The sequence below is a fragment of the Pistacia vera genome, unplaced genomic scaffold (genome assembly GCF_008641045.1).
Source record: "Pistacia vera cultivar Batoury unplaced genomic scaffold, PisVer_v2 Contig880, whole genome shotgun sequence".
Classification (NCBI taxonomy): Eukaryota; Viridiplantae; Streptophyta; class Magnoliopsida; order Sapindales; family Anacardiaceae; genus Pistacia; species Pistacia vera.
The window spans coordinates 143,723-166,123 of NW_022196757.1; the positions used below are offsets into that span (position 1 = coordinate 143,723).

A 22,401-nucleotide genomic window follows, 5' to 3' on the forward strand; every position below is an offset into this window, starting at 1 on the left:
ATTGTGTTTTTAAAGGGATAAAATAGCAAAATAATAATCCTTCCGTTTCTCTTTAAAAGTCATTTTAAGTCATTACACGCTTTTTAATAAATTAATTTTTTAATGTAAATTTTTTTCTCTTTGCTCCTTCCTCTTCGTGGGAAATGGCAATCATGATTGATGGAAAATAAATGGCTTTTAAAGAGAAAGAGAAAGTGAAAGAGAGAGAGAGAGAGAGAGAGAGAGAGAGAGAGGAGATGAGGGGTGAGGGAAAGAAAGAGAGGAGACAAGGGCATACTTCGAGAAAGAGAGAGAGAGTTGCATTTGGCCAAACGACATTTATTTTGGAATATTTTTTTAAGGCTAAAACGACTTTTAAAGAGAAACGAAGGGAGTAAATGATAATTATAAAAAATGAGATTAGTATGAATGAAATAATTTAAACATGATTAAATAAATAATAGATGTTGAAATATTGCTTTATCAACTTTAGAAATAATTATAGTCTAGTTAGACATCAAAAAGTTATTAAAGCTAGGTATTTAAAAAAAGGACATAACTAGATAGTCCGCAATAATTATTTAAAAATTATAGGGTGTTCAATGGACCTCGAGAATTAGTTAAGATGCATGCAAACTGGCTAAGACACCCCAATTACCAAAAAAATTTTTATTGTAATCAAACATTTTGAAATTTGTATTATGAGACAAACAAAGGCTAGATCTTTTATAAAACCTTTAAGTAATTTTAATTGAGGCAAAATCAAAATATTGGTATTTTAGTTAAATTCGGTTTTTTTTTTTTTTTTTTGGTTGATGATTAATAAAAATAAGGAATATAAAAAAATATTGTTTAAGTTGGTAAGCCATGGAAAGGGATAAAGTAGATTTTTAATTTTGAAACAATTAAATTATCTACATATTAATATTTCAATCATTTAAAAATTTTTAGTTAAAGTTATTGATTTTGAAATGTCCTCTCATTATCTCTTCTAAAATTTGTGTTCTATTTATGATAAAAATGTTCTTTGGGAGATACAAAATCAAACTTTCACATCACCACATTAAACTTTTATAATTACCTCTAGATAGTTTGGCTGTTTGTTTGGGGACTCTTAGGGTCTGTTTGGGAGTTTTATGGTAGCGGTTATAAAGGTAAACCATTGTAACGGTTTTGAAGGTAAACCACTGTAGTGGTTTTGAGGGGTTTTTAGTAGCAGTTTTTAAAACATACAACATGTGCTTGGGAGTTTATTTTCCAACGGTTCTGACAGTTTTTTAAAATGATAAATTTACATATATATTCATAAAAATACCCCAACTTCAACCAGTACTTGGGAGTTTTTTTTTTTTTTTCAATTACCAATACTTAGTATCAAAGTTCTATTTGTAAGTTCTTTCATTGTATATTATTTAATTTATTTGTATGTTCTCACTAAAATATGTAATGTAGTTGATGACATTCGTTATGCTGACACTACTAGCATACTTGGTAATTTGACTTCCACTCAACAACTAGATTTGTTGAAAATATATGCAAATGAAGCCAAATTGAGCTTCCCACATTACCAATGAGTTCGGGTTTTCCATTTAGTAACCCAATTTATATCCAAGAATAACAAACTCTAAAAGAGAACTGTTCAAAAAAATAAATAGTTTGAGTATAAACAACCAAAATTGAAGCAAAAATTTCAAGAATTATCACATGTTTAAGGAGATATAGGTGCATTTTTAACTGCCTCAAGCAGAGAGACTATTTTCTACCAAAACATACTCTGCCCAGCATCAGTAACAACGTGGTTTCTCATCTTCGCTAGAGTAGAGTAGATTTTTTCACAAGAAATTCATAGGATGCAAAAACTGCACTCATTAGCATCGTGCAAACCTTGTCCCATGCCTGCCTGTTTTGAGGAATAAAAATAAACAGTCTGGGTAGCTGTAAGCAATTGGAGATGATGGTACTATTTCAACATAACCATGGAGGCAATAGTACCATCAACTACAATCTCTGCAATAAATCTGCACGTGAACTGTTGAAAGCACCAAAACTCAAATGTGATTAATTTTACCACCAACTGAAAACCTAATTAAAAAGAATAACCTATTGCAAATCTAAGGCAAATCAATTAAGAAGAACAAAGGATCCTTCCCTCATTTAGGCATGGCATGGTAAACCCAAACAAAAAATGAGAGAGAAAGAGAGAAACAAACCTTGTTGAGAGAATTGAAGAAGCTGGGAGAAGGAAGAATCAAACGAAGAAAGGTCAGTCTTTTCCTTTGCCCCTCTATTATGTGACTTTTTTTTAGCAGTAAAGGGATTATTGTATATCACGGAATAATAGTGGAAAGGGTTTTTTTGGGATAAAATTTTTAAACCAGCCAAAACACTCCGATTTGAGGTGTTTTATAAACCTCTCAAAAATACACTACACTGGTTTTGGGGGGTTTTTAAACTAGTCAAAACCAGTCCATAAAAAATCTAGCAAGTAATGGTTTTAGAATACCTCAAAACCAGTCAATTAAAAACCCCCCAAAACTAGTGAAAAAAAAACTCCTAAACATACCTTTAGGTGTATTGCTCAAGAGGTCCTAAATTCAAATTCTCACAACTATTAATAAGGGATAACCACTGAAGGCTTACCTGACCATTAACTTCAGAGTCCCAAAGGACTAGTCGAGGTACTCGCAAGCTGATTCAGACTAGTCGAGATATGTGCAAACTGATCCGAACACTCACATATATAAAAAAATATATGAACAAACTTTCATATAATTAACCATATCCAAACACATGAAAAACACAACTTCACATAATCAACCATCTCCAAACATATTAAAAACAAAACTTCAAAATCGAATCTAGAAAGAATGAAATAACAAAATAGCCATGACATACCATCAAGTCCGGTAGCAACGACCATGGCCTTATCTAGCAGCCCCCGCAACAGCCATGGCCTTAAATTTTGGGTTTTTTTTTTTTTTTTGTATAAACTTATGTTTTTGGATTATTTTTCTAGTTTAAAAAAAATAATGAGAGAGATTATGGTTGATTTAAGTTTATTTTTTTATTCAAGTTTATATATATTGCATAGAAAAACATAAGTACCCTTTGATGGTTAAGTAAATATTTGAAATTTAAAAATTGGGTGGAACATGATGGTTCCGAAATTCTCAAATTAGGGTGGGAAATAAATTTTCCAAACCTAGGGTGGGAAAATGTAATTTAATCTAACTTTAAAACGTAACTAGTGTGACACCATTGAAATCCCTTCACCATGGAAGCCTATAAATAAAATATGTACCCGACAAGATCAGTAAGAAGCTTATTTCAATGGCGAAATCTCATTTGCCTGCATATGCTTCCTCTTCCGCAAAAATCCACCCCTCAAACGACCCCGAGATAGATCCCAATTCCTGCTCCCTTGAAAAGTTCAAGCTTTACGAGACCAGAGCGGTGAGGTTTTTTTTTTAACTGTAATTTTCAAATAATTGATAAACTAAGGGCTATTCAACTGAATTGAGTTTGGGTGTTTTTGAGCAGAGGTTCTATTTAATTGGGAGTGACAGGAACAAGAGGTTTTTTCGAGTGTTGAAAATTGATCGATCGGAGCCGTCTGATCTAAATATCAGCGAGGATCCGGTGGTTTATTCACCTCAGGAAATCAAAAACTTGCTTCAACGGATTGATGAAGGAAATCGTGCTACCGGCGGCCTCAACCCTGTGGCTAAGGTTTTTGGCATTGCAGGTTAGACTTATTATTATTATTATTATTTTGGGATAAAGACCTTATTATTTCTATTATATTATTATTTTTGTGCATTTCAGTATATAACTGAGTGTGTTTTTTTTTTTTTTTTTGGTAAAGGTTGCATTAAGTTTTTGGAGTCATATTATTTGATTTTGGTTACCAAGCGAAGACAAATTGGATGTATATGCGGTCATGCAATATACAGTATAGATGAGAGCCAATTGATTACGATTCCTCATGTCTCTATTCAATCAGATGTGGCGCATTCGAAAGCCGAACTCAGGTATTTTCCACTTGGTGTATTTTTCATTTATTTGGCCATAAGTCGTTGGGTTAAACTGAATTTTTATTGAATTTTTATGGACCTAGGCAGTTTAAAGTCGTGGATTTATTCTTAAAAGATTTTTTTTTTTTTTTAATACTTATTTCTCCTTTCTCGACTACTGTGATCTTTACTAGTTGCAATCGTCATTTTAATTTAGAGCCAGAATTGGTTCTCATGCCTGGTTATCTATTGTTGTATGAGAAAATGAATGCCTTAATTGTTTATTTTCCAGGATTTTTACCCTTTTCAATATGTTTATGCGTGAAATGAAATAATTGCTTGAGTTTATTTTTTTACTTTTATTTTTTATTTTTTATTTTATAGTGATGCACTCCTCTTGCCATTACTCTTTTTTTTCTTTTTCAGATCATGGTGTGAAAAACAGTAAAGTTAAGAGAATGGCCATGTATAGTCAAGTTTTCCGATCCATTACCACCAATAAAATGGCCAAAACCTAAAGAAATCATCTGACAACAGTTTTCCAGTTCCGTTATATAAAAAGTAGAGGAACTTTTATTGCTTTCTCTGACTTGCTATTGTAGGTTACTTGTGTGCTAATTGTTTCTTTTCTGTTTTATAAATGATCTTTTGTTATATGCTATGAAACAAAGCATAGTTGAATTATGGAAAGGAGATTTTACAAGAGAATGAACAAATTTTCCTAATACCAAGGACAAACTGTCCACATAAACCCTCTAGTGTTACAATAGGGAACGTATGAAGATCGTGGAAGAGAAAAAGAAATGGGAGGAATAGAAGTCAGGAGAGAAAATTTGAGGAAGAAAATAAGAAACTTATGAAGATCATGGAATAGAAAAAGCAAGGGGAGGAATTAGAGAAGTGAGAAGAGAAAATTTGAATGGGGAAGTTTTCTTTATTCTTAATAATCAATCAAAGCTAAGGCTAGATAGCAAAAGTGCAAAACAACTAAGGCCCTTATATATGGTGGCTATTATCATTTTCAATCAGCTTGTCTCTTTCCATTTAAACCAGATATCTTCAATGTCAGAGAATGCTGGTATAAATCTAGATTCTCTTACTTAATTCCTGCTTTAAATAGAACAAAATGGTTCGTTTTGACTATTTACCATAACCAATCCTCCACAACATTTACCATTTTCTCAAATACCTCATTTTAATATGGATGAACTAGAACTTGGAAGCCCCTAAATACCAAGCCAACCTTCTCAGCTAGGAAGCTGATGTAGACCATATAGGATGCAAAGGGATATTTAGTTCTTATCTTTCTATATTTTAGGATTGAGTGTCTTAGTTATTTCAGTCTTTTATTTCATTGTTATTCTTGGTTAATTAGATTAGAAATTCCATAGTTCATGCCGTATTGGATTAGAATCATTAGAATTGGATTTGGTTTCTTTAGCCTATAAATAAGTCTTATTTTTGTAGAAATATAAAGAGTTGATGATTATAATAAGATTGATATTGAGTATTGTTTCCTGGAATCTCTTGCTAGTTCTCTTCTAAATATCTAATTCCTCCCTATCTCATTAATTCTATATATCTATCTTGTTATTTTTTTCTTCTCTCTATCAGAAGCTTAATTCCTTTTGCTGGGTTGCATGAATGATTCAATCTCTGTAGTTGTGCTTAATCTATCCTTGCAATAGTTCCTGCCTATTTTCTTTATTTTTTTTGGAAGCATTGATTGATTGCTTCAGGATTACGTGCATCCCTTGTTCCCACCTGCATTTGTTGTTTTTAGTAAACTTTCGAAGCACTTTAATGGGGTTATGAACTGTATATTTGCAAATTTGCAGGTACAAAAAGCTACTATCCAGTGTAATTTGACCAAAGATTTTTTCTTTAGCTATACATATCCCATCATGCAAAGTTTGCAAAAGAATGTTTGTCATGTGAGGAAGGTATGCCTTATGATAACATATTTGTGTGGAATGCATATCTAACGCAAGCCATTCGATCGAGGTGCAATAACACTATTTGGACGATAGCATTAGTTCATGGCCATTTTAAGCAGGTATGTATTTTCTTTCAATGGTTATTTTCTATTGATGTAATTTAAATTTTCCACTTTAAATGATAAGAAGAAAGTAGATTTGTTAGAATTAAAATGAATTACAATATAATGAACCAACAGTCCACTAGATATCTACAGTATTTAGAAACTGAATAAAGGACTTCAAATTATTTTCAAGACAGGGTCTCATCTCTTAAGAATAATAAAAAAATATATCCTTAAATTGTTTAGACACCAAAGCCCCTAAATATCTAAGAATATATTTTCTCACAAAAAAGGGTTAATGACAATCACACCCATTGTAAATTGAAAAACTGACACTTTCCATGCCATACCCATAACTACGGAAACTACCAAGAACACCCCCTGTCGTTAAATCTTTCTGTTAAATATGAGAGTTGACTGATTTGGACCCACGCAATTTTTCTATTTCTTATTTGTCCATTTTATCCTTAATGAAATTTCTTTTATTTCTATAAATTTAAAAGGTAAAAAAAATGATGCAAAAAATTCAGGAAAAATCCATAAAATTTATGGATAACCTTTGAAAAAAGTGATTAGTTTTACAAAGATATATATTAGCTAATATATTTAAAATTAGATGAAGAATCCAAAAATTTTAAATATTGTAAGAAATTTAAAAACCTTTCAAAAACTATTTATCTATTCCAAAAATATTTAAGTTACTGAAGTTATACAGAAAAATTAGTGCCATATGAAATTAGCCTCTTCTCATTTTTTTAGAGGCAAACATCATTAATCATCCTAGAAGTTTTGGAATGGTCAAGCCAATGGGAAGTTTGCAGTTTTTAATCAATCTGTCTCCCAAAATTTTGAAAACGTCATTCAGAAACACTCCTTACGAATAGATTCAGTTAATTTAGCATTAGTTGACCTTTAAAAAAGCTTAAAATTTCTATTTTACCCTTACTCTTACCTTAGCAAAATAATGAAAATAGTAATGTATGACTAAAATACCATATCCACAGTGATAAATTATAAGAAAGATATTTATGGCACTAATCTAAAAAATCATATAATATATTATTATAATTATTTATTTCAAGTTTTTTTGTGCTATACAAAATTTATTTAATCAAAAATTTTCTCCAATGTGCTTTCTATCTTTTCTATTGCTGTATCATTTTAAATATATCTGACAATGCAGTTGGCTTCTTGTATTTCTGCTTATGTACTTTCTGTATACGCTTGTTAATTGGTTCAAAGTGTGAGAATATAGATTGATGATGGCAGACTAGGCTATCCATCTTTGGAAGGGATTTCAGCGTTTCTCTGATTTCTAGACGCTCGCGGCATTTTGCTGACACGGTACTCTTTGGTTTGAACTCATGTTCATTTATTCATGAAATTGTGATTGTCATTCACACTATTGGGCTATGTGAAACAAGTCTTCTGATATTGTATGCATGGTACGGAGTTGTTTTAAATTTTCCTGAATTATCTCTGGAAGCATCACTTTGGAAGAACTTTTAGTAGTAAATCCCGTTCATGATGGCTTAGGTTATTTTAAGTGGTTTAAAAGGTACTTCCGACTTTTTTTGATGCTAATTGTAGGTCGTTCTTTCATGGATTCCACTCATCTAAAAGTGTTTGTTTTCATTTGTATTTTGCCTTACCTAGTACAATTTGAATTTTATGAAAGTTTTTAAGTTACCTAAATATGAAGCCACATGTGTATGGTTGAATGTAATTTCTCTCCTCAACTGATAAGTAGGCAAGAAAATTTTGGTTATTTCCATTGCCTGAATTGTTCTCTTCATTCTTTATCAAAATTTTCCATCTTCAAACTTTGAGAAATTAATATATCAATCCTCTTTGTACTTTATTTTAATTTTTTCCCTCGCTGTGCGTCAACAAGTTTTTAGTTGGAGCTTGACTGTGCATCAGCAAAATTCTCTATCATCCTCTGATAGAGGAGTGTAAGGAATACAGAGAGAATAAGCAATGATAGAGAGGACAGAAGTCAGGGGCTATTTTTATTTTTTGTTTTTCTCATTTTTCTGTTACTGATAACACTAGTGATATGATAACAAAGGATTTTTTTTTTTTTTCTTATTTTTCATGAAACTATCAAATCAACTATAGGAAATGCTTCAAAGACCATAAAGGCTTCACTTAATAAAATTCAGGCAGTATTTCCATTTGGAAATGTTGTATTCATTACATCTTTTATGGCGTTTCATATTAAAAGTTTATATTGTCTGTAGTTCTTGAAAAGGGGAGTAAATGACCGAGGAAGAGTTGCGAATGATGTTGAAACGAGCAAATTGTCCTCGATGAGGAAGCTGGGTCATGTAAGAAAAATGAGTTCTGTGGTGCAGATGCGGGGTTCAATTCCCCTTTTCTGGTCCCAAGAAGCTTCCAGGTTCAGTCCTAAGCCTGATATTATCTGTAGAACATTGTTTATACCTTTATTTTATTTTATTATTTGGTTTAAGTATTTTCTAAAAACCCTTTCGATGTTCTCTTCTTTTTCCTTCTTATTTCAGTACAGAGGTTTGACCCTACTACAGGCAACTAACTGCATTTTGAAGACCTGCAAAAGATATGCAATCCAATAATTGTTTTAAATTTAATCAAGGTTACTTTCAATTACATTTTGTGCAACTTGCTTTCTTTACTCTTTATATCTCATTATGCTTGCATGTTTGCTAACAGAATATTTGTTGGTGAATTAATATTTTTCATTTTTGTATTGACCAAAATTTAAGCAACAGTGATGATTGTTTTCTCCCAACATTGCGCAAGGCTTATAATTTAATCACATTGCTGAGATTAGTTATTTAAGTCTTTAAATATGCTTTTTCGACCAGATTCTTTTGTCAATGGTTCTAAACAACATGGGTATTTCTGATTCAATATTATTTTGTCATTGTCATGGTAGATGAGTACATGAGGGCTAGTATGCATGAATTGAGTGCGTTTGATGGAACAAATATAAGGCTGATAACGAAAATGACAAAACTGTATAGGATCAAGGTAAATTTGATTGATCTAGTTCTCTAAGAACTTGAATGATAGTTTAGAATCCCATATTGGAAGGGAAAAGGGTGGGCATGTGGTTATGAGGGCTTGAGCACCTTCACTTGGCAAGCTGGTTTTCCAAGGAGAGTTTCACCTAAGCCCATAAAAGACCCACCACCCAGCCCAATTCCTATCAAAGGCCCAATACCAGCCAATGCATATCATTTGGGAGTGGGTTTGCTATCAGATAGAGAGTAGATAATTTATTCTTTTGTGTCATTAGTTTTTTTTTTTTTTTTTTTTTTTTTTTTTAATTTTGTTTCAATCAATCAAATGAGCAGATGGAAGAATATGGAATACGTTTTTTTCAGGTGTTCTCTTAGCAAGTTTTTCTTTAAGTGCTTGCGGATTGGTTCTTTGCTTTCTTTTTTTTGACTTTTTTGTATGACGGTGTGTTGACTAGGGAATCGTGTTGGTACTTTGTATGTAATTATTGACTGTAAAAATCATCAGTGCAATTGTGCATTGTGTGATTTCTTTCCTAAATTAGGTGTATAATGATCGGAAAGAAATAGAACTTAGCAATGCTTGAAATCTGGATTTTAACAAGATAAGGTGCTCTTTCTTTGTTGTTGTAGGTTTCAGTTTTCAAAGATATAAACGAAATCTTAGCAAGAAAGCTTGACTTATATCATTAATCCAAGCATCGTGATAAAATCTTTTTATTTCTTTCCAATTAAATATTGTAGAACTGCCAATACACACAATTCTATAATATCACCAGAAACCTTCATATGGAGGTCTTTGTTGAAAAGAAAAAAAAAAAAAAACTACTTTACAATTGGGCCAAACCTTAGGAAAAGTAAGTGAAAGCTTGACATATATTCTTCATAATTATATTATGTATTCATTTTTGTTTGTTCCAGTTCTTATTTATTTCATTAACTGCAACTTGGCTATGAGGGTTCTCCCCCCATGCGAATATTTGTTTTTAAGAGCACATATAAATGTAGAAAGACATTGTGACGTAACATTTTCTCTTTTGTCTTTGTCGACCTTTATATATTAGTTACTCATTAAATCATTTCTCCACATTTAAATACTTTTTTGGAGCTCATTTACATATTAAAACGCAGACTGTTGAGAAAAGGCCGCGAGAAATGATGCTAAGGCGTGAGTTTGCAGATGCAGTTGGGTATCTTAACACAATTATCCCTGAGGAAAACCAAGTTCGATTTATACATTGGGACTTCCATAAGTTTGCAAAGAGGTAATCATGTATTTTATCTCACAAAGTAATCATCATCCAATAACACAAGAAAGAAGCTGCATTTCATGTCAGCTAACCATTTTTTTTTCTTTGTTTTTCTTTGCTGATTTCTAGCAAGTCTGCCAATGTTTTAGCGGTTTTGGGTGGCGTGGCAAGTGAAGCACTTGACTTGACTGGTTTTTTCTATAGTGGTAAACCAAGCATCATTAAGAGGAAAACCAACCAACCTAGTCGAACTGGAAGGTATTAAATTGTGCTCTAGTTTTTAGATACTTTTGATAAATAGTTTGAACACATGTAGTCTTCTTTAAGAGTTTTGGTATATGAATCTTTCCCCATTACCTATTATTTCCTGCAAAACCTTCTATCCTCAAGCAATTTTCCACAAAAAATCCTTTCCATGCATGTAAGCAGAATATATGATTTCAAAGGTAGAATAAATATAGTCCTGACTTCTTGGATAGTAAAGGCAACTCGTTTCTTTATTTGGCACCAAATGAAAGGCAAAAACATAGAAAACCCACATTCATAGCACTTGTATAAACACCCAAATCAAAATCTGACCCACAAAAATAATTAAAAAAAAAAAAAAAATTGGAAGGAGGAGGTATTATTTGTCTGAAATGTGGGCAATGGTGGTGGCTGGGGTGTGCATGAAGTATTGTGGTAGTTGTATACAGTGGTTGTCTTGTTGGAAAGAAGCACCACCTATGTGGCCCAAGTTGGTTGTAGCTTAAGGTCGTCACATGGTCATCACCAGTAGTAAATTGAGGCTGTGACGAGGCCTTTGCAGGCAACAACATGGGGCCATGATGCAACCATACTGGGCGCCGCATAAGGTCGTGCGGCGGTCACATTAGACTACTAATTCGGCCACCATTGGCATGGACACCGTTGGCCTTGTCACCATTTGTGTCATTTGGAAGGATTTAGGGATTTGAAGAATAGAATTTTTTTTTGGATATTATGAAAGACACCACAAAGTTTGTGATATTATTAGTAGGGTGTTTTTGGGATTTTTATCTAATTGTTTTTAAGTAAGATATAAAAATAAGGGTATAAGTGATGTTTCATAGTTTGTTAATGGTAGACTAAAAGATTATGTCAATAGGGGTGGTTTTTGAATAATTTTCAAACTTTAAGGGTGATTTTGTATAATACTCCTAAAGTTAGTGTCTAGCTTTTAGTTTGTGAAACTTTAGGGCGGTTGTTGCATTTAATCCATTGTAGGCCACTAATTCTTGTTTCAATTGCCTAATAGACTGAAAGAAAGAAGTGCTAAGCCTCCACTCCACAATGAGCCTTTGCCAAGGGCACACAAATATTTTTATGTTGCGTTGGTGGCCAATGAAGTTGAGTAATGTAGGAAAGAAAAAGCTAGATGGGATGGTGGTTAAATAGATCTTGAAAAGGTTTCTTAGCATTTAGATTGGGGTTTGATGGACTTTGTTCTTTGTGAGGGGGAGCTGGGGAGGTTGGATTATGGCTTTTCGAAATCTATAAATGGGAGGCAAGGGGGGAATAAAAGAGTAGATGGCTTTTCTCATTTGTTTTCACATTAGTTGTAGATGGACTGACTATAACTGGGGATGTTGGATTGTGGCTTTTGTATATATATAAATGGGAGACAAAGGGGGATAATGGGAGGAGATGGCTTTTCTCATTTCTTTTCACATTAGTTGTAGATGGACTGACTACAACCATGGAGAAAACAATTCTAAGTAGGAAGTTTCTAAGTAATATGGGTTGGGAAGGGCAAAATTTTCTTAAAGAAGCTTTATTCTCAAAATCTTGGGAGAAGCAACTTAGCACTCTTGAAGTTTTGACTGAGTACTTCCTCTTGAGAATACATTAAATTCTTTTATGGAAGCCACAAAATTAATTCTATTTCTTTCCTCACAAAATTTTACAAATTCTATATTCACATTCCTTTTTTCTTTCACTTCTACTAGATAATATTAACATGTTGATTAAGTGTAGGTGTCGTATGCAAACGACATATTCATTTTCTGCTATTGGCACTCTACTCTTTAAACAAACATGATGGCTATATATACTCTTGGAGTTCTTTTTTTTTTTTTTTTTTAATTCAAAACCGGAGTTAAATATATGGAGACACTATGTTAACTGTTACAGGTGCTTAAATATATGAACATTTTTATTTCTGTTATTGGCACTCTATTCTGGAGATACTATGTAGACTGTTACAGGTGCATAAATACATGGTTTTTGGAAGCCCATTCTTTGAGGTTGTGTTTGGTTTTCTATCTCAGCATAAAACTTTATTAGGTGCCTAGACAAGACACGTATTATGATTTTCAAAATTCTAACTGAACAGGGAACGTTGTTTTTCTTTTTGTGTTTGTTTCTTGCAGAGATGCTTCTCTCAGAGAGTTGCGTGCCAGTTCAGGGGACCTTGCAAGGCTTGCAAGTGGTGGTGAGAATTTAAGTTCTATAATTAATCGAGAAAGAGATACGGATTTTGGCCAACAAAATAAAAAAGACAACCATGATGGTGTAGCACCATGTTTCCAAAGTGGAGTCCTGCGTACGAATTGCATTGACTGCTTAGATCGTACTAATGTTGCCCAGTATGCTTATGGGCTTGCTGCTTTGGGCCTCCAACTTCATGCAATGGGTTTGACAGACATGCCAAAAGTTGACCCTAATAGCAGCATAGCTGCAGCTCTTATGGATATGTATCAGAGCATGGGGGATGCTCTTGCACAACAATATGGTGGCTCTGCTGCTCACAATTCTGTATGATTATCTCTGACATGCTATATTTTAATATGCATTTATTGGTTATTGAATTTGCACATCTAGTTGTGTGTCTTCTTTTTTGGACTACCAATACATCCTTCTTCTCAGGTGTTTCCGGAGAGGCAGGGAAGGTGGAGAGCTACTACCCAATCCAGAGAATTTCTTAAGTCTATCAAGCGATACTACAGTAATGCCTACACGGATGGTGAAAAGCAAGATGCAATAAATTTGTACTTATTTCTTCCTGTCATATTTTATTTTTAATTTTACATGTATAAATTGCTTTTTCCTTATCCTTTAAAGTTTTATTCCATAAAGGCTTAGTAACATCTCTGAAAAGATAGTGATACAATGCTCTGGCTGTAAATTAAATTGGTTTTAAAGTTTACGTCAGCTTGTTTATATTCTGAAACTATTATGTTTTGTTGGTTTTACCAGATTTTTGGGTTATTTTAAACCACAGGAAGGGAAACCTGCTCTATGGGAATTGGATTCTGATTATTATCTTCACGTTTCCGGGATTGGTGATGACTTATGCCCTGATAAATGGTAGGTATCTTATCTTTGCTTTGGACAAGCTATAAGCTTAATTGACTCTTGTTACTCACACACAGTAGCAGATATGTTATCCTATTAGAATTTAGTTTTTTTTTTTCTCTTTCAATTGTCCACTATGCAGTTTGGAAGCTACTGTTAAAGCTGTAGGACAAGGGATGATTCTTGCCCCTGTTCCAGCATGCAGAGAAGATTTTTCTCGGCTGAAATTGACTTCCTTTGAAAAATTGATAGCGAAAACATGTAGCTCAATAAAAAATGTTAGACTTTGCAGTGAACCAGACCAAAGACCAGGTGGTGGTGCTGGAAATTCGGGCGTGGCACCTGATGCAGCGTAAATCTTCCTCCCTTTCTCATTCTGCATTTGTGCACAATTTCTATCTCATTTCTTAAAAGATTTTGATTTTTTTACTCTCTTAGTTTTTCTGGTTATGTTTATGACTTCCTCCATCTCTTCTGTTCTGCTGTTGAGGACATACTTTCCCTCTAAGCTTATGATTTCAGGTTTTTCTACCTTTTTAATACAGCTTCAGATACTCTTTTAGTCAACTATCTAGGGTCCTATACAGTCTTGTTTGTTATATGTATTGTTGTGTAGCTGTGTGGATCACCTTAGATCAAGAGGCTTATCCGTCCACCAAGTTCATAAGCATGTTTAGTTTCTTCATTTGGTTACTAGTTTTAGAGTACTTGTTTGAACTTAATAACTTGAAAAATAAGCTCCTTTTGTTTACATTGCTTATGTCCACATTTTTATTTCATCACTCTTAGTTATTTGCTTGAAGTATTTTCATTATCTGATTTTTAGTTTGTTTAACACTTTGATCTTGCCAGTGCAAATATGAGAATTTGTGCGGCAATTTATTTTATACTTGTTAACTCGGGCAAGTTTCTTATGCAGTGAAATACAGTTGAAGAGTCCAAATTGGCTCTTCGGCCAGAGAAAGCTTGAAGGAAGTGTGTCTGCTCCCAAAGTTACATCACATGAAATGGTAAATCGGGAAGTTCATAATGAAATCAGAGCCAACAGTTTCTGTGACTTGAATTGGCTTTCTCCGGTTGATGACATAAACGAAGAAGATGTCTTCCAAAGGTAATTTTCTATGTAAAGCATTCCCATTTTGTATAGGAGGATACTTCAATGCTGTTTCTCAATGTTTTAACTTAGTTAACCCAACTCAGTTTGTCACTAGCTAGGCTGGCCCTCAAGTTGCTTGTTTTGTGCCAAAGCTTGAACTCCATAATAGCCTTTAAGAACCAAAAGGTGACAATGCATGTATTTTCTACTCTGCTCATGGGCCATGTAGCCATTGGTATGATTTAGATGAAACCTGGCTAGATTATACATTATGTAGCAAATATGCATGCTTGGAGTATCTTTTGACATGATTCTATACGCAACTATCAGTTTATTTGTGAAGTTGGAATAGGATTTTGACTTTAATTTGTTCAATTGACGTTGAGGGTTTTAGAAATTTTCATCCCTTTTAGATATGTAGGTAGCCTTAGATTTATTGATTAGTGTTGTAGTATGTTGATTCAGACACAGCTGTTATGTTTTAATTCAAACACAATCTGTTGGAGATGACCACCATTAAATCTTAGATACAAGAACATTTTATACATGTGTAGGTTATCTGGATTTATAATCTTAAACACATTAAAATGTTACTTAAAAGTTTCACTCTAGAATTCACTTATCATCTGTTATCAATTGTCTAGGAAAGTATAATAACTCTAAATCCCATGTCATTCCCTTAAAATACAAATAATCCCGGCCTTTTTTTTAAAGGCAAAAAAAAAAAAATAATAATAATAATAAATAAAAATTAATCCAATGCTAATGAAATTTCTGTTACAGTTGAGCAGTTGTAGGCTAAAATGGTATTTGATGATGCTAAAGATCAGATAAAATAAAATAAAAAAAATAGATAACTTTAAACTCCATGACATATATTGAAAATACGGATAACTCTTGCTTATGTTATCTTTTTGAAAAATTATTTTTGAGTGTAAAAATACGTTGGTAAACTTTTTTTTATCTTATGCTCTTAGAATATGTCAGAACAAACCTTGAAAGAATTCATAAAAGTTTAATTTATTTCATCCCATGCACCTAAATTAATATAATTTTGTTGGAATAGATAAAATATTGTATTAAAGGTAAATTCAAGTTGAAGGGTCAGATTGATTTTTTTCTAGACAAAGTCATTCATGCTGAATTACTATGTTTTCTTAAAAGATAAAAAAAAAATTGATTAATTCTTTGAAACTTTGAATCATATAGAAATTACAAATGAGCTTTTCTCAATTATAAATGGATAGGTTGCTAGGTTTCACCAAGTTGCAGGTATACACAAGTTATTTTTCAATTTTTCTTCACTCTTATTGCCGCATTGCCCGGCCTAGCTACGAAGTTTAATTTATAAGTGGTCCCTCTTTCTTGTAAAATTAATTATTACATTTGGATAATGTCACCAAAAAAGTATAGGGTTATTTGTATTGAGGAAATGACTGGGGGTCTCAAGTTTTTGGCCGTTTAATGAAAGCTTTTAAAAATTAGAAGAAAATACGGGATTTCACTAGTCTGTTTGTGTCAGGTGTCCGTCATGGATAATTAGACTTATATCAAGGGTTTGTTATTATTTTTGAAAAACTAAAGGGTTATTTGTTCTTTTGTGAAATCACCGAAGGTTTAGAGTTTTTACTCCAATAGCAAATTCAGAATGGCGATGGCACTTTAAAATGGGAATGTTTAGTGTTCATTTCTGTGACTGATTTTCTCATCTCTTTTCATTTCTGTTTATAAACTTAATTTATTGTCTCGTGGTTATCTAGGTATCTCACTATGACCTCTGCTGATGAAGCCAATGGTTGGTATGGTGGAACACTGCTCGGTGATCAAGATGAAGGCAGTGAGATATATAAACATTATACTGAACTATGCCAGGTAATGTGTTCATGTTCTTTGAAGGAAAATGAAATATAGCTAGCTCTAATCATTTTCATAATTGATGCATATGGGCATGTAATAACAATTAATTGGCACTGGAAACGAGCTCTTATAGTCAACTTTTGGAATTGCAGGGCCCAGCAATGGAACCCTTCCAAAATGATCATCAGAGGGAGATGCACTATTCTCATGTTCTAGAAATGAATAGACTTGATGTGGTAGACAAAGATGTGGTCGAAGCAGAGATGGAAGCAGTCCTCAGGGAGTATGATCAAATTGGTGCTGATCTTCGGATCATCCCGACATCATGTAAATTGTTTGCTGAAGATCCGAGTAGGTTGTCGAGATAGATCATTGGGGAGGAGAAGTTGCAGAAAGTGTGAAACCAGTTTGCAGCTGTGTTTCCTGGCACTGTATATATAACGTCATTGTTATCTTTCTGTAATGTAAATTATTTTGGTTAGTAATTTCGAAGATAAAAAGCATTTGAGTAGTTATGTAAAGTTTGTTGAATGGTACACTAATTTCTGGAAGTCAATCACCACAACATGAGTTTTAATATTTCAATGGTTTATTTTCCTGCTTGTCCATAGCCTCGCTTTAGAGAAAGAATAGCTGCTGTCTCTTTTCCTGTCTTCAGAATCCATTAGTCTTAAAATTAAGGCCAAAATACCTACAAGGTCAACAGGATTACTTCATTTTGCTTTAGTCAAGATAATCTACCGATATATAGTAAAAAATTGTCTTCAATTTATATTTTATAAGATTTTTTCTTAATTAAGTTTGGATAACCCCATATCCAGCCCAAATAGAATGGGTCAAGATTGGTGCAACGCCTTGGGTTGGGTTTGAAGCACTCCAAATAGATAGAAATTCATAAATAGGGTGTTCCCTTTTATCTCTTGTGAATCATTCCTTCCCTAATCTCCATTTCTATTTCAATATTATAGCAGACTTTCATTTTCTTCGTTAGTACAATGCCCTGTCACAATAAATAAGCAAAAGTTGTAGAACAATTACAGGCGACCTTCAATCTTCACTAATCTAACATAATATTTTCAGAATTTCTGTGAAAAAACACTCTTTGAGGAGGTTTACTATAATGGGTGATTGTGTTGAGGTTTACACCTCCCTCTTCTTTATCATTTTACCCTTATATAGAAAATGGAGGTGATAAAGAGTAATACTTCCCGTCCCAAAATATATCCCAAAATTTACATTATAAATGATGTGTCATCTTATTTAGTATTGTTATGTTATTTCACTAAGTAACCATAGATAATACAACATTATTTGGGATGAGAATTTTGTGATAATCTTTAGAGTGTTTAGGATTATGATTTTAATTATACATAACTTTAAATAATAATCATCTCTATTCAATATTTAAAGTTAATGAGATAGTGATATTAATAAGAATGTCAGCTCCTCGAATTTAGTGAAACAACGACTTGGACTCCAATTATTAAGGAAGATGTTTGGACACGTGTTGCTGAGTGACAGTATTGAGCTAGCACAACTCAAAAGATTTAAATGTAAAAGACGTGGTATGAATTTAGTTATCATAATTTTTTATAAAAAGTTTAGAAAGTAGAAGCGTCTGACAGACTTAGGGGTGGGTGGGCCTAGGTATCCATCCAATTTCAAAAGAACCGAAACTAACCGGTTCCTAGCTTTTGGAATCAGAACCGAAAACATCGGCTGCTATTCCTTAATTCCTAGAATTGGAATCTGTAACACAGATTCTAGTTCCGATTTCGAGTACCAAAAATACTATGTAACCCCCCTACTAATTAAAAAAATAACAAACATACCTGTAAAAATTACAATGCACCCCCAAAATTAAAGTTACATATAATTGTTTTCTCTCTCCTCTCTCGTTGTTTCCTCTAATTCTCCTCATGAGCTCTTCTCTCACTTGGACTCGCAAGTTTGATTTTGGTAGGATGCAATCTGAAGCTGCAAATTAATGGAGCTCTCAAGTGGAGTGTGGAGAGAATGAGAAAAAAAAATGCGAAACACATACTCCTCCTCAACCTCAAGTCAATACTCAATAGTAACTGCGGCTATTTATTGAGCAAAAGCAAGAATTACAACATGTGATTAATAACTAGAGGTGAAGCCATCAACCCAATCTCTTTTTAAGTGTAAGTACTCAATTGGTCGGTAAAAGATAAGGATTATCTAAAAATCTGCTATATTTATTATTTGCTCACATGAAGTTGTTTGTAGATAATACTAATAGACATGGAGGCATAGTCAAATCAGCTGTTTTTCAAAATTTAACAAAATTTTATTTTTCTTGACTATTTGTTAGCATTCATATTTAATTTTTGAATTAAAATAAAGCTTTAGTTCTTTACCATCTTTATCCAAACACGTACCATCCCTTACCTGAGCCTCACCACCACCACCGTCTCAAACACCTCTAACGCTTCCTCCTCATTCTCTGTCTCCTCTAACACCTAGATCGGCAGGCTCCCTCTCTCTTCACTTTGCCTTTTCCCCAAAATTAAAATTACGTATAATACTTTTTTTTCTCAGGTTGCATGGTTGATTTTGCTGGTTTGGATGTATTTGGGTTCATATGTTTGCAAGTTGATTTTGCTGGTTTGAATGTATTTGGGAGTATTTCTCTGCAGGTTGTATGCTTGATTTGATTTTTTTTTCTTTTTGATTTGGTTTGTGATTAAGAGATTAGATTTTTGGTACTGTCAGTGTGATTTGGTTTGCGATGTTTGATTTCATTTTCAGTCAATCTTTCATGCTTGGTCCCGGTGGCACTTTCTTTTCTGTCTCTTCTTCTTCTCTTTGTTCCGGTTCCGGTTCCGGTACTCGGTTCTTACAGGGGTGGAACCGGAACCGTACAGTATCGGTTCCAGGTTTTCGGAACCGGAACCGACCCTGTGGCAGACGGTTCCGGGTAGGAACCAGAACCGAAACCCGGGTACCCTTCGGTTCCCGTTCTACCCTATTTTTTTGTCCACCCCTAATTCTTGACAATGAAAAGGCTGTTATTGGTCTAGTTGGAGCTGCTTTGGCCCTCCAGGTGGTGGGAGTGGGACCTGCCTCAGCCGCTGAATTGCCGTTGTTGGCCTCATCTTTGCAACTGAGTGAACCATCCAATGCCTTGTCCTTGCCCACCTGGGCCGTGCATGTCTCCAGTGTTGTTGAATGGTGAGGGTTTTCTTCTCTCACAATTGTGGCTATTATAATAACTGTGTTTTATTTATTCTCGTTAATGCTAAGTTTGATGAGTGAAAATTTGATAGAAAGCAGGTATCTCCTAGGCATGTCTGTGTGTGTTTTCTCTAGGCTTTACGTGGTAAATGAAATGCTAACCACAACTTAGCTATATAGATTCATTATTATAACTTTGTTGTGTTGTACAGTTGTATGAATTTTCTCTTTATACCGATAATTAACATTCAGTATATTTTGGGGTTTGAATTTTGAGTTCTTCAACCATTTCAACCGAAAAAAGAAGTATAATTGACTCTAAATTTTCTGTTCAAAAGGATTACCGCAATGGCTTTAGTGTGGCAATATGGAGAGAAATCTGGTTATGAAGCATGGAAAGGTCTTTCATGGGGAATGGTGAGTTCCTTTTCTCAATCTTTGCTAGTTACATTAAATTCCTTGTATGACTAACCTAAAATTTTGGAATGCATTATTAATTGGTGTATGCTTGGTAAACATGTTTCGTAGATGAATTTTGTGAAATATTTGCTTCAATTACTTCGCTAAATTAGAAGCATTAGTAATCAAACTAGGACTGTTCTAGTTTGCTTTAATATGATTTTAAGGGATAAGTTTACTATTTATAATTAAGTCAACACATTGTGAAACGTAGTCACCCCTACAAATTTGGTTTATAGCCTAAACTTAGAAATTCTAAATACTAAACTCCACACAACACAAGTCTAAATAGACTTGACCTAGTTATAAGGATTGTAAAACTCGTTCCAACTTCAATGAGAAAATAAATGGACCAAAGCAACTGATACAAAAACCATAATAGGATGATTATGACTGCATAAAAACTGTTGCCCCTTTATGTTGCAGTCTTCTTGGAAATAGTTGGAATGATACTGATTCTAGTTTCCTTCTTACTTTAATGGGGACAGTACTTGTCTTTGAATGCCTTATATCTTTTAGGTATTAGCCTTTCAGATTGGCTTGTAGGTTCTGATTTATTTACACAATAAGTGCTGACTCATTTAGATTTACAACTTTCTATAGAGCATATTTTGTTGGTTTGCAATCTTCTAAATGAAATTGTTTCTTCGTAAACTCTTTCTTCATCTCCATTATTGTTTAGGTACCCCTGCTTGGTGGAGCATTTTGCGCATGCACATGGCATTTCTTTTATAATTCTGAGTCTCTTGAGGTGAGCTTTATCTTTTCTGAAGTTATTTATTTACTATACATTTGTTTTGCGTAATAGTATGAATTTATTGAAATGGAGAAGCTGTTGTTTACTGGTTTTAATCAAACGGTTCATTTACCTTACTTTGATGCTTTACACTGTATTCAACTATTAGTTATGGTACTAAGTTAAGTTGGACATGTTTTGTACATTGTTAGTCTAGTATTTGTAATTTTCTTCCTGACTTTTGTTCCCATGGAACTGCAATGCCTGTCATTGCTGTGATGTTTCATTCTTCACCCATTACCAAGTGATTGATATTGAAGTAACTAAAGACTTAGAGGTGGAAACACTATTACCTCTTTTGCCATCTTTATATGTTAACAACCCAATAATCAGATGTGTGCCATTTTCCGATAAATGAAAAGCATAATCACAATTATGGAGAACTTGTAAGGATTAGGAGAAAACCCAAGGGAGGTTGTGAGATATTTATTAGAAAACGAAGGACAATTATTCTACAAGTATATGTGCAACATGGGAGTTATAAAAAAACTGGCATTGTCAGGAATTAATTTGGTTACTCTCTGATAGGCTTGACTGATATAAAAAGAACAAGTGAAATTAGTTAAGCAAATTGAATAAATGCAGGAAATTACTGATTTAACACAATCATTGCTATGTATTTATCCATGAATAAGGAGTTTAGCAGATGTTGCAACTGTAGAGTAAAAAATTATGTGCTCCCTGAATTTTGTTATAAAGTTACAAATGTGCTTGAGTAATGATAGGAAATGAAACTGCGTATGATGTTATAGTGTTATTCTTCTGAGATAAAATATCTCGAATGACATGCTTGTTAATCTATGATCTTTAGGTATTGGTGGCTCTTCAAGCTATGCTTACAGTGATAGGTAATGCTACAATGTGTTATGCTGCATTTCGAATATACAAATCGTCAGAGGAACGGTCGTAGAATCTGTAAAATTCCTGTATCATGATATAATCATGTGCTTGAATGCATATCCTTCTTGTTTATCAGACATATCCATAATGAAGGTAAGCAGCTCACCAGCATTCCGATAGAATGATGAAAAAAAAAAAAAAAAAAACCATCAGTTATTTTCCTATGGATTATATGTGTTTAGCTTTTGCAGGAAAAAGGGAAATGGGATGTTGGAAATGTCCTTGATTGATGACAAAGCCGATTTTCGTGGGGCTAAAATCTCAAAATTGGAGGTAATTCTTTGCAAAAAAAGTAATGGATTGTGATCATGTAGTTGTTGAGGAGGAATTGATGGAGTCAAATGCCATAATGTGTTAAGCAGTATCCGAATGAAGAATTATTTTTTCTCTTTTTGAATAGCTGTAACTTGTCAAGAAACAACTTTATATATGAATGGTGTTGATATATAACTATAAGAGACCGTTGTATATTTACGGTCTTATACAGAGTAA

At 33.5% G+C, this 22,401-nt stretch overlaps 2 protein-coding genes across 4 annotated transcripts; both read left to right on the plus strand.

The window, feature by feature from the left end:
• Window positions 1-3,272: 3,272 nt before the first annotated feature.
• Window positions 3,273-17,141, plus strand: LOC116119309 (phosphoinositide phosphatase SAC1-like). The gene is given in 18 exon segments (XM_031405249.1): window positions 3,273-3,432; window positions 3,520-3,724; window positions 3,845-4,010; window positions 5,831-5,853; window positions 5,856-5,918; window positions 5,921-6,048; window positions 7,303-7,377; window positions 8,277-8,460; window positions 8,559-8,650; window positions 10,170-10,303; window positions 10,418-10,546; window positions 12,679-13,063; window positions 13,175-13,296; window positions 13,505-13,615; window positions 13,746-13,955; window positions 14,523-14,714; window positions 16,460-16,571; window positions 16,709-17,141. Coding segments are annotated over 18 exon segments (2,703 nt in total). The 5' UTR covers window positions 3,273-3,309; the 3' UTR covers window positions 16,958-17,141.
• Window positions 17,142-18,804: 1,663 nt separating this feature from the next.
• LOC116119308 lies at window positions 18,805-22,401 on the plus strand. Of its 3 annotated transcripts, none has more exons than XR_004126386.1 (6): window positions 18,806-19,216; window positions 19,329-19,751; window positions 20,093-20,171; window positions 20,896-20,964; window positions 21,821-22,002; window positions 22,092-22,401. XR_004126386.1 is itself a non-coding variant. In XM_031405248.1 (5 exons), the coding sequence occupies exons 1-5, from the start codon at window positions 19,191-19,193 to the stop codon at window positions 21,917-21,919; spliced, it is 696 nt and encodes a 231-aa protein (XP_031261108.1). In that variant the 5' UTR covers window positions 18,805-19,190; the 3' UTR covers window positions 21,920-22,003. The 3 variants fall into 3 exon arrangements, 1 of the variants encoding a protein (XP_031261108.1); XR_004126385.1 differs by having other exon boundaries at window positions 18,807-19,216; window positions 22,101-22,401; XM_031405248.1 differs by lacking the exon at window positions 22,092-22,401 and having other exon boundaries at window positions 18,805-19,216; window positions 21,821-22,003.

What these genes read in the sequence shown, in the direction of transcription:
- LOC116119308 (XM_031405248.1), top strand. Translation starts at nt 19,191, where the DNA reads ATGTATTTGGGAGTATTTCTCTGCAG. An exon ending in AAGGTCTTTCATGGGGAATG is followed by an intron (nt 20,172 to 20,895) that starts GTGAGTTCCTTT and finishes ATTATTGTTTAG; the next exon opens with GTACCCCTGCTTGGTGGAGC. An exon ending in ATAATTCTGAGTCTCTTGAG is followed by an intron (nt 20,965 to 21,820) that starts GTGAGCTTTATC and finishes TATGATCTTTAG; the next exon opens with GTATTGGTGGCTCTTCAAGC.